The sequence below is a fragment of the Pimephales promelas genome, chromosome 12, assembly GCF_988280905.1.
Source record: "Pimephales promelas chromosome 12, fPimPro1.hap1.1, whole genome shotgun sequence".
NCBI classification, from domain to species: domain Eukaryota; kingdom Metazoa; phylum Chordata; class Actinopteri; order Cypriniformes; family Leuciscidae; genus Pimephales; species Pimephales promelas.
The window spans coordinates 28101559-28113675 of record NC_142780.1 but is presented as its reverse complement, the minus strand read 5'-3'; the positions used below and the strand labels follow the sequence as shown (position 1 = coordinate 28113675).

Sequence of the window (12117 nt, the reverse complement as noted above, 5' to 3'; positions counted from 1 at the left end):
ATGGAGAACGATTTTTAGAATTATATCTTTATAGTTATCGTGCTTGGTGTGAACGGGCCTTAACACTCATAGCTCTTGATCAAACCACGTTTGTATCTTAACAATTTACATTAAATTTATACAGTGAAGATAATTATTATTCAATTTCTGTAATATGCCTTTACTGTTAGACCTATACCATGATTTAAACCGCATTTTATTCCATTTGTGTCTTTTTTCCCTTCCTTTATATGTGGTATCAGTTGTAATTTGTTCAATTGTTTTTATTTTATTAATGACTGTTTACTTGACTCTAAAAACTTGTTTGGCTATTTTTGTTTTGGAATTGAGGCTTTTTTAATTAGAATTGAGAATTGTGAACTTCTAAAGAAGAAGGTGTCTAGGTGACAAACTCATTGATTAAAATGCAAAGTTAAATGGGTTAAACACATCGAAAATAGTACATTTTACTAATTTGTTCCCCATAAATCGAGAGGAAAAGGGACAGCAATATAGCATAAACAGAAGGTGAGATATATATTGTAGATTTTGCATAAATTGTAACTTAAACTACCACCACCTCCAGTGTTGTATGAATGAATGCTCTAATGTTTGTTGGTGCTCTTTAGTTTGTTCCCTCTCATAAATCACTTTTTTGATCACCCACTTCTGGAGTAATGATTTATTGTAATTGGAGGGCAGGAGGGAGGAGTGGTAATAAATGTCTGGCCAGGCTCTTCCTCTAGAGCTTCTATGTCCATCTTCTGGCTGAGCGTCAGTCTCCATGAACTTGACAGTTTAGCATGAGGGCGGCTTCTGCAATGAAATGGGCCTTAAAGGTGTTTTGACCTGGACACTAATCTGTGACAAAACCAATATCCAGGGGATGATTTAAAGGAAATGAGCTGAAATCCATTTGATTGGATTTTATGTAGCAGGAGTTTTGTAGAAATGTTTATTGAAATAAACATTAGTGTAATATCTCAATCACTTTTAGAGGATGTTAAACCAAAAAAATGAAATCAAGAGGAATTTCCCAAATAGCTATTACTTTATTTTAAACAACAACTGTACAAAATACAAATACAAAACAGCAAGACAATTTAAACACAAAACAAATGTTACCACAATACACTTTTTTTTTGCTTACATCACAAAAGCTGTACATTTTATCATATAAAGTGTTTATGAGGAAACGATATTTTAGTTGTTAGGTTAAAAGTTCACATTACAATCCATGTTCACACTGTTATTTTACAGCAACCAACTACTGAAAACTACAGATAGACAGCTGAAACGTTTTTTTTTTTTCTTCAAGTGATTAAAACAAGGTATTTACAGCATAAACTTTACAATAAGGTCTCATTTGTTAACATGAACTAACATCGAGCAATACATTTGTTACAGTATTTAATTATTAATCTTTGTTAATGTTAGTCCAAAGTGCATTAACTAGTGTTAACAAATGCAAATTTATAATAAAAGTTAAAATTAACATTATCTGAGATGATTAAAAGCTGTAGAAGTATTGTTCATTCTTTGTTCATGTTAACTAAATTTGAAACCTTATTGTAAAATGTTACCTATAAAATAATTGTTAAATTACCTTCCCTTAAGTATACCACAAAGATGCACATGATACAGATATAAACATCTAAAATGACAAATTATTTTCATCTCCTTAATTTTGCAGTGTACTATCTGCTAAAATTGAGCTCTGCTTGGAAATCAATGCCACTGTGAGAAAACAGCCTCGGCTGATGATGCTATTCACAATATATGTGAAAAAAGCAACAGACACATGTTTACTCTGGTATTTGACTGATAAATGTGGGAAGTGGGTGTCAATCGTGGCTTGCTAAAATCCTAAAGTTCAAGACTTGAATCTACAACACCCTTCAATCTAGTGCCAGAGTTAGGTGTAAAATGATGATTTGAGACTCGGGTCATTTTACACTCCTTGGGCAGAAATTGGGCAGAATACATTTGAGTCACAATTGTAAAACTGAGCTTACGAGTGAAACCGAGAAGTAATCAACTGCCCATTTGTTTAGAGTGTAGTGTAAGTATCAATTTGACACCCGTTCTTGGAACAAGTTTTCTTGAGTGATGTCTTGGCAGTGATGCATGTGGTTGTTGCCACAGTGACCACAGTGGTAGTGCTTTGAGTCCACAAATCACATCCAAATCTACTATCACCCTTTCATGTTCAATCAACCATTCAATCATCTGTCCATGATTGCTTTAGGAGCGTTACGGCACCTGCACAGGACTGGAATGGGGCCTATTTTGGTCTTCAGCAAACTCTAGTTTGAAAAGTTATGATAAATCTGCTAATTAACGTCTGTGATTGTCAAAATACTGTTTTCATGTGGCCACCACTCCAGGCTACTCTGAGGCACTGTGAAACTGCTGACACTGCAAATGAAGTAACCTAATCAACACAAACCAATGAGGAGCTAAGCACTTGCCAATGTGCCTTTACAAGCTAGTGAGGACTCTTTACATGACAACCTCTTCCTCTCGGGCAGGAGCTCTTCGGCGGCTCCGCGGATGTCGTCCAGCTCTGTGGTGTAGTGGTCTGGGCTTTCTCCGTTGGAGGTCTCCTTGATGACGCTGTACGTGAGGGCCACGCTGTAAGTGGGGGGCTTCTCGGAGCGCTGGGGCCCGCAATGGCACAGTTTTTGGAAGGCGGCGCGAAACTTCTGCGACATGGCATTGTAGATGATAGGGTTGATGGCGCTGTTCATGTAAATGCAGAGACGGCAGAACAGAAGGAACCAGGTGTCCAGATAGGCGTCCTTGAGGAAGGAGTTGACCACCACCAGCGTCCGATAGGGCATCCACAGCAAAGCAAAGAGAATCACGACCACTGCCAGCATCTTTGTCACCTACAGCAGACAGCATGACAGATGTGTTTAGTTATGTAGGCCTATATAACTCTCTGATCCCTCAAAATTGCATTTTTTAATCTTAAATCTTCTTTAAAGGGACACTTCACCCATTTGCATTAAGCTTTGTATCTTTAGAAACCCAGTCATATTTTTGAATGGTCATGGTTTATTCACTTATTTTCCCCTGAGATGGGAGAAATAAGGATTTGAGTGTTTCTACCCTATCTCACGACCAATTCGTACGAATTTGTACAAGTGATTAAAAAGTGGCTAATTCGTACGACCTCACTCGTATGAATTCATACGATTTGTCTAAACCCACGTGATGGTTAGGTTTAGGGGCGGGGTCAGGGGTAGGTCATTCATACGAATTCATACGAATTGGCCAATTCGTAAAATATGTAAGATTTACCAAAATCGTACTAATGTGTACGAGTGAGGTCGTATGAATTGTTACGAATTAGCCACCTCGTAAAATTCGTACGAATTCCCGTGAAATTCCCGTTATTATGACGTAAAAATCGTCATTTTGCTTCATAATAAGCAGGAAGTCACATTTCTTTTAAAAGTATGAGACTACAATCTTAGCTCCTCATTATTCAAGGGTGTGGGATCCACTCACGCTACAGACCTATTACAGATCAGTGGGTGGGACTTCACTTGCAGAAACTGAAATCAATGTCAGCCATCTTGTTTGGAAGCCAAGCTAACAAGTGCTGTGGAGATAGGAAGTATTATAATGACGGAAGAAACTAAACATGATACGGAAGAAGAGGATTTTGAAATTCTGCTGCTCGAATCCGATGTTCTTAGCTGTCTTTACGAGCCGCAATATAGTGAATAGCAGCTGAGGCTGATGGAGGAACCGGAGGCGGCTGCCTGTCGCGGTCGACGAGCCGGACTGGCTCGAGCTGAGGCGGACTGCTGATGCTCATGCTCTCGCTTTGTGCTACGGCCTACGGACACATAGAGTCCGGCTGTTGCGGAGAATTTCAATGATGGCAATTTCTCCTGGACGAAATCTCTGAATCAGATGAGCACATGGACGTTTGTGTTGTGATGTGAACCATCCTTAGTTTCGCCTGACTGAACATCCAGGTATCATGCAGTAATTCACACTGTAAAAAATATCCGTGATTTTAACAGTAAAAGACTGTAAAAATGCTACAGTGCAAAACTGTTAATGGTTAACAGAAAGTTTGCGTACTTTATACGGTAAATAACTGTGATATAATTTTACAGTAAAATACTGTTAAATTTACAGTTTTTGCACTGTCCTCGCGCTGTCCTCCCTTGCGCCGCTCTTATGTCCCTCGTCCTGCTCGCCACAGCCAACTAACTAGAAATTTTGTGTGAAATGAATTTCAAACTCTACTGGCAGCTAACGTTAGCCTTGTTGACGAAAGAATGATTTCCCTGATTTGTGCGCAGTTCCAGATTAGTGGGTTTGGCTTGCGGAGCTGTGCAATGTGGTGCATTGTGGGAGTTGTTGTCCTACAAATGCGCCCTTCGGTTATTTTCTGTCTTTTCTCGGTCAAGAGGGCACAAAATTCAAAAATTCTTTTTACATTTTCGTACATATGAGCCACTTTCAATAAAGATTAATGTTGACATGGGTGAAATGCTCCTTTAAAATAAAGTGTAACCTATTATATTTCTAAGCATTAACAGTGTTTAAGTTGTTTAATAGTGGTTTTGCATTTATTGTGTAGCTACCATTAATAGCTTTACATTTTGTTGCTCCTTTTTTCAATGCAACTAATTAACGTGTAAGATCAAATTGTGAATGTTTGTGAAAACGGATGACATGTTAACTAACAGGATACCTGTTTTCTAATTAAAGCATGCTCATTTTAATTTATCACTCAATCCTGACCTTTTTCAACCGTATAAACATGATTATCACGATACAGCTGTTGCTTTGTTTGCCAGCTTGTTGCCAAATGTGTTAATACACCATATAACATGTCATGGTTCATTTATGGAAAACACATTTGTAGAGCCTGAGAAAATTCATAGCTTAAAGACTGATTTTATAAAGGTCATAAGAGGCTGTGTTCTGTCTTTGTTGGACAACCAGGCAAATAGCCTAGGGCAACACAAGTGCAGTCGTTCCGAGTTCATCAGATGGCGCCTGTTTTCACTATGCATTTGGACCTTTACCTGCTCGAGGCTATATGTGAGCCGTCACAAAGCATCTTTTTTTTTTTTTTCTTTTTTTTTTTCAAATAACTGGCTGACGCCTGATGTGTTCTGGTTCGGGATTAGTACAAATGTTTCCTGCACTAACACAACACCGCAACCGAATCAACAGCGCAACTTAATATACTCTTATGCAACGAGCCAACTACTCTTTAGTGTGAATCAATGACAAATGTATTAAATCTCAAAAGAATGACTTTAATGAATCGGTTCTTTAAAGAATGACTCTAGGAATCGGTTCTTTTAAAACAAAAATCGCGACCACAGCCGTTATTTCCCCAAATTAATCTGATGAGTTGAATGAGATTATTTTTAGCGAATCAAAAACGCGATTAAAAATCTAGACGCTAAATTGCTGAAGTGCATTTATAAAAACGTCACTAAAACGGCTTTGAAAAGTCTTTGAACAACATTTTTGCAAGAGTTGCACCAGGCCTATCACATTTATTTTAGATGTGTTGTTACCCTAGATAGTCTAATAAGACATGCATTTATTTAGTGTAGGCTATTCGTTAATTTTAGAGAAATTGGAACCGGAATTCGATTCACCTTCCAAACCAGTGAATGCTGCTAGAACTTAGGCTCCCCATTCGCACAATTACGCACAAAGTTATGCGTCAAAATCAACACTTTACCTGTCTCCGAGAAGCAGCAGTCGTGGTGCTGGAGGAACTCCTGGAGTTCCCATGCACGGACGACTGCTTTTTCCAGTTTCTTCGACTTTCCTTGGGGTCCAACGGCAATGGGTTGAGGAAAAGAATTCTTGCGATAAATCCGTATAAAACAGTGGCCAGCAAAAGAGGGATAACGTAAAACACCGCATAGTCTGTGAAATATATTGGCAAATACATGTTTCTGGATACTTTGTATGCGCACGTCACGATGACAGCGTTGTCAAAAACAACTTCTGTCGTGTCGGAAAGATAAAACCACATAACGCAATAGAGGGAAGTTAAAACCCAAACGAGAACAATGATCTTCTTGGCTCTGGAGAGGGTGCACATAAACTGTGCTTTTATCGGGTGGCAAATTGCAATGTAGCGCTCAATGGTGAAGGCTGTGATGGAGCAGGATGACGCGTTGATACCCAGGTACTGAAAATAAGTGATGGAGAGGCACCCGGCGTATCCGTACACCCACTGGCCGCCGAAAAGACTCTCGGTGATGTTGGGCAACCCCGCTGCCGTCAGGACCATGAGGTCGGCCACTGCCAGGCTCACCAAGTAACAGTTAGTTGGGGTACGCATGTGCTTGGTCGTTAAGACCACAAGAATGACCATAACGTTGCCAACAATTCCAACTCCACAAATAAGGATCACTAATAAGATGCTCGCGACCTTGTATTCGACAGTATAATCAGTCCATATCGAAGTAGTGTTGTTGTTAAATTTGAATATAGTACCGTTATCCATGCTCCACTTGTGTTTGTTTCCTTTTTTTCCCCCGCAGAAATTACTTATCAGCTCTCCAGGACGCGCGCAAAAAGGTCATATTTCAGTATTCCAGAGAAAGAAAATTCAGTAAAGTTAAAATGTCCGTTTTGAATGTCCTTCTGGAATAAAACACACGCTCCAGTCACAGCAAGCTTTAGACCTCAGAGATGAAAATTAACGCAGTTTCGTTTGGTGCGAAGCCAAGAATCTGTCCGTGGTAATTTGTGTGATATATAAAAATCCTTTTCCCAGTGTGCATAACTGCAGAGAGCTGACAGAGGTGTTGCACCGCCCAGGGCTGACCAGGCTGATGTGGTATGAGACCGTGGTAACCCTAATACGCGACGAGCGCGTCAGTAAGAGCAGGTTGTGCACTGCGTAATGCCGAAGCAAGTAAGAGATGAAGTGTCTGATCAATTATGGGGTTCTTGCCTAAACTGTCCCTCAAAAGCCCGATTTCACGTTCTAATTAAAATGTTCCTCTGCAATATATGGTGTTTGTTTAAAAGTCAGTTTGTTTTGCTATATCAGAACTGATAGTGCTTCCTTTTACGCAGTTTGTTTCAAGGGGCATGATAAGGTTACAGATTGATCCAAGTCCGGGAAAGCTAGCCATTAGTCAAGTTTGATTTCACCAGCAAAATGCAGGTTTACACCCATGAGAGCAATTATTGACTCTTAACAAGTCTATTTGTGTATTCATGATGAGAGAAAAATCACTGGGATTAATCTATGGGTTACTGTGCCTTGAGCTATAATGTTTAACTTATTACAGTTGTTATCTGACATATTGTGATTTGTACAAAAAGGTCAACTGAAAACGTTTTTGAGGAAGTGGAAAAAGCTGCTTTATCTGTGTTAGTTAGCATGAAACAGAAGTTGTGATAGACTTTTTTCCCCTTGTGATGTAGATCCGAGCGAGTCAGCTTTTGAAAAAGAAAAAAAATGTGGGGCTTGACTTGATTTTGATCTGGAATTGATTGGATTGTTGTTTGCTATTGGTTGATCTGATGTGATTGACAGGTTGGCCCGCCCTTTCTCCAGTAAATACTTAATCGGAGAAGAGGAGATGCCATGCAAGTGCGAGGGGAAGATATTTTGTTTAAAGATTACGAGGGGGCACATGAACTTTCTAAAAAAAAAAAACAACCTCTCTGTCATGAAAACTCTGTGTTTGAGATGGTAATGGATATGACATTGTTACGTTTGGTCTTGGTGGAATAGATCTGCTACGCTGCTGCTTTTGGTCATTGCTGCTGCTGCAGAGTAAGTGCAGGACTTGCTACAAGATGGTCCTCACTGCAGAACATGAAATCCAGAGGATCCAGATCCAACTCCTCCCACCTTACATATACCTTCCCCCTGATCGCTAACCCCACCCCTAATCCTACCCATCTTCACCCCCTGATCCCTAACCCCACCCCTAATCCTACCCATCCCCACCTCCTAATCCCTAACTCCACCCCTAATCCTACCCATCTTCACCCCCTGATCCCTAACCCCACCCCTAATCCTACCCATCCCCACCTCCTAATCCCTAACTCCACCCCTAATCCTACCCATCTCCACCCCCTGATCCCAAACCCCACCCCTAATCCTACCCATCTCCACCTCCTGATCCCTAACTCCACCCCTAATCCTATCCATCTCCACCCCCTGATCCCTAACCCCATCCCTAATCCTACCCATCTCCACCCCTGATCCTTAACCCCACCTCTAATCCTATCTATCTCCACCCCTGATCCCTAACCCCACCCCTAATCCTATTCATCTCCGCTCCTGATCCCTAACCCCACCTCTAATCCTACCTATCTCCACCCCCTGATCCCTAACCCCACCTCTAATCCTATCTATCTCCACCCCTGATCCCTAACCCCACCCCTAATCCTATTCATCTCCGCTCCTGATCCCTAACCCCACCTCTAATCCTACCTATCTCCACCCCCTGATCCCTAACCCCTCCCCTAATCCTATCCATCTCCACCCCTGATCCCTAACCCCACCCCTAATCCTATTCATCTCCGCTCCTGATCCCTAACCCCACCTCTAATCCTACCTATCTCCACCCCCTGATCCCTAACCCCTCCCCTAATCCTATCCATCTCCACCCCTGATCCCTAACCTCACCCCTAATCCTATCCATCTCCACCCCTGATCCTTAACCCCACCCCTAATCCTACCCATCTCCACCCCTGATCCTTAACCCCACCCCTAATCCTACCCATCTCCACCCCCTGATCCCTAACCCCACCTCTAATCCTATCCATCTCCACCCCTTAGATCTGGATCCAACTCCGCCCCTGGATCTTGTGTACTGCAATGAGGAGCTACTGCCAATACATGACATGACATGCTGCTGTGAGCTAGTAAGGCATGCTGCTGCTCTACAATATGGCATACATGAATTAACCGTAGCAGATCTATACAGGTGGAGCTGGGGAAGGTGGAGGGTTTTTGAAAGCACACTGTAACAGCTACAGCAAATGCTGACCAAGTATTTGAAGGTTGAGCAGCAAGCTCATTGGCTACTGATACAGAAGGAACCAATCAGCAGTGACCTATGAATGATGTGATTCTAAACAGATTAGGTTAAGAACTTGTCAGCCTGCACCATCTAGAGTTTCATTATAGAACTTTGCATTTATGCACAGATAAATAAATAAAAATGAATATAATCTAACTATATATATATATATATTGTTAGATTTTTATGGTGACTTTAAGCAGATCATCAAGGACCAATTTTTATTTTTTCATGTTTGAGACACTTTAGTATACTTATAGTATTATTTCTTAATGGGTTGTTAAATCTTTATCAAAAGCATGACAGTGTCATTCATGTCACAGAAAATAATGAAATCATTTTTGACAGCTTTTGTGCTCTCTCCAGATTGCTTTATATTCTTGGGAAGAGTAAATATCAGAACTTTACAGCTGTCAAATCCTCTGAATTTATCAGGGTTTCTTTCTTTTTCTTTTATCTTTATAGGCTACATTTTGCATCATGAAATATATTGCAGACACTAAGTGCTACAAGAGAAATGACCTCTTTTTCCATTCTGCAAAGGTCAGGTCTATTTGTAGAGGAGGTGATATGTGACGGCCATAAAGTCATAATCCATTATAGCCACCTTAAAATATATCAACATTTCAGTAGAGGCTTTAATCGCTCTAGACCTTTGGAAGTGCATACAGAAAAAAAGGAAGCAAGATGTGACAAATTTTCTGATTTATTATTGTCTAAAAGTTATGGATAGATAATGCTGGGTTTAAACAATATTTTGGCAATCATAAATGATCTTCATATAGTTGATCACGCATTACCTTATGTAAATGTTTGACTTTTCACATTCTGATTTGTACTATTAGTGTTGTACTGCCATCTAGTGGGCATTTTGATTGAGCACACAAATAGTTTTTTTTTTTTTTTTTTTGCATTCAATTACAGATTCTAGAACACATTCTTACTCTCGTGATTCATCAAGAGAAATGTAAAGCAACTAAAATACATTATTATTTAACATTTCATCATTAGGAGCATGTTATAATGCTTAACCCCCCCCCCCCCCCCCTCCCCCTTTAATAGATTCACAACAGTTATGTTTCCTTTTTTCCTAGATCCCAAGACACACATTTTGGAAGATTTTACATTGTATTTTGATTTGATTCCCATAACAGCTCCTTCCCACTTTATCTCAACTCAACTCAAACTAAAAGAATACTGTGTATATAATGAGATGAATCAAATCTGCAAGCTATTGTTTGGCAAATCTCTCCTCAAGAAAGAGACAAAGGAGAACATATTGCATTGATCAAAGTTAACGTCCTGTAATGGTTCATCACCCAACTTCTAGAAAGACTGTGAGGGATCTAAGAGATAATCAAGCCGAGAACGAAGCAAGAGTTTATGAAAATGGGAGCGTGACAAGCATTCACAAAGACAAGGCTGTGATTTCATCGTTTGTTATGGAAATGCGATGAATAATTCATCATCTGCCGGACTGTATGATTCATTCGTTCTCTAATTGAATTTGATTTCAGCAAACTTTCGAATTTAAAACACAAAGATGTTGTTCTGCTTTTAATCAGATTCAATGCCAGCAAACCACTCCAAGCTTGGCAGCCGACATCTCAAAGGAATAAATAAAATTTCTGGCTGCGACTCAGGACTATCTAATTTTTCTAATGACAAGAGCCCGTTTCTACATCTCACCTTGCATGTCTCCCATCCGAAAGGCCGTGGACACAATGAGGTGAAACTAGTCATTCCTTGTGTTCTTGTTATTGGCTTCAAAGAGAGCCAGTTCGTTTTAGAAAAATTGGATTGTGTAGCTGGTGGTGACATCATCGACCAATCAAAACTTTTTAATCAAATTAAAGTTATTACAATACCTTGTTCAAGGACAATGGTGCTACTTCTTTGTCCATGATTTAAGTGCAGTTTAGATTCTCAGCTCTTATATTATGGAACTTTTTCGTCAGTTAAAAATCTGGGATAGTGTAAGTTGTGTTTTTATGATTTTACATGGACAGGGATGAGCTCATATTATGATAATAATAATAAAAAAAATGATACCAGTGAGTCACTATTTTTGTTGACCTTCAAAGAAATGACTGTCGGTCATTCTGTCTCCATCTCTTGCTTTTGGCACTTTGCTCCCTCTCCACATGCCCTAAAATCTATATCTTAAATGTATTTAAGAGGCTTAAGAGTTTAGATGGGTCTTTGTAAGAGTAATATTCTTGTTCTTAAAGAGCTTACATACTGTACGCCTCCTTATCCGAGGCTTTATTCAGAATAGTATACTACCATATTATTTATTGCTGCAGTATAATACTGTGTTGAACTTCACTGTTTCTGTATGCACAGACTTCCCCCACAATACAATGCGCTCTCAACTTAACTTTCAATTTGCCTGATGAATGAACCGGTATATCAGCAATTTCTCTTTGACTTTTATTTTTATTGACTATTTTAATCACCTGACTTGCAAAATTGCATTTAAAAAATGCTAAATAACAAACAGAAAACCACCTGCTGAGTTATTTCATAATTATTATTTATATTTATTACATTATGTATTAATATATAATATTTTATTTTTAGATTTCATTTTGAGTTCAAGCTTTCACAATTTTGTAATGTGCTTTTGTAATTTATATATATTTATAAAAAGCTCATCTCAAGTAATCTTCCATAAGCAGGTTAATACTACTATAAAGAAGCTGCACAGTGTCATTCACACAAACAACATCATCATGGTAACATGCATGAAATTAAGAAAATGCAAAAACCATTGATTTAACAACATTAAATGTAGGATAAACCCTAATGTAAATAACTGACTGGAAGAAAACTATGAGGAACCACAGTTATTTCAACAAAAATACATAAAATGTGAAGTGTCATACAAGGAATTGTGGGAATGTAAATTTACTGGTTTTTTTACTGTAAATTATACAATGAGTTGTTCTTTTTCACTTTCAAAAACTGTAAATTTAATGGTATTTTACAGTAAAATTATATCATAGTTATTTACCGTATAAAATACGGAAACTTTCTGTTAACAAATTAACAGTTTTGCACTGTAGCATTTTTACACTCTTTT

General features: G+C 39.1%; 2 protein-coding genes across 2 annotated transcripts in view; one reads left to right on the top strand and one right to left on the bottom strand.

The window, feature by feature from the left end:
• tmem74 (transmembrane protein 74) overlaps positions 1-12117 on the top strand; it is a 106972-nt gene that overhangs the window by 89193 nt on the left and 5662 nt on the right. The gene's annotated exons all lie outside the window — the stretch shown is intronic.
• Positions 2316-6587, bottom strand: trhra (thyrotropin-releasing hormone receptor a). Its single transcript, XM_039650622.2, has 2 exons — positions 5711-6587; positions 2316-2870 (listed from the first exon to the last, which is right to left on the bottom strand). The coding sequence occupies exons 1-2, from the start codon at positions 6485-6487 to the stop codon at positions 2439-2441; spliced, it is 1209 nt and encodes a 402-aa protein (XP_039506556.1). The 5' UTR covers positions 6488-6587; the 3' UTR covers positions 2316-2438.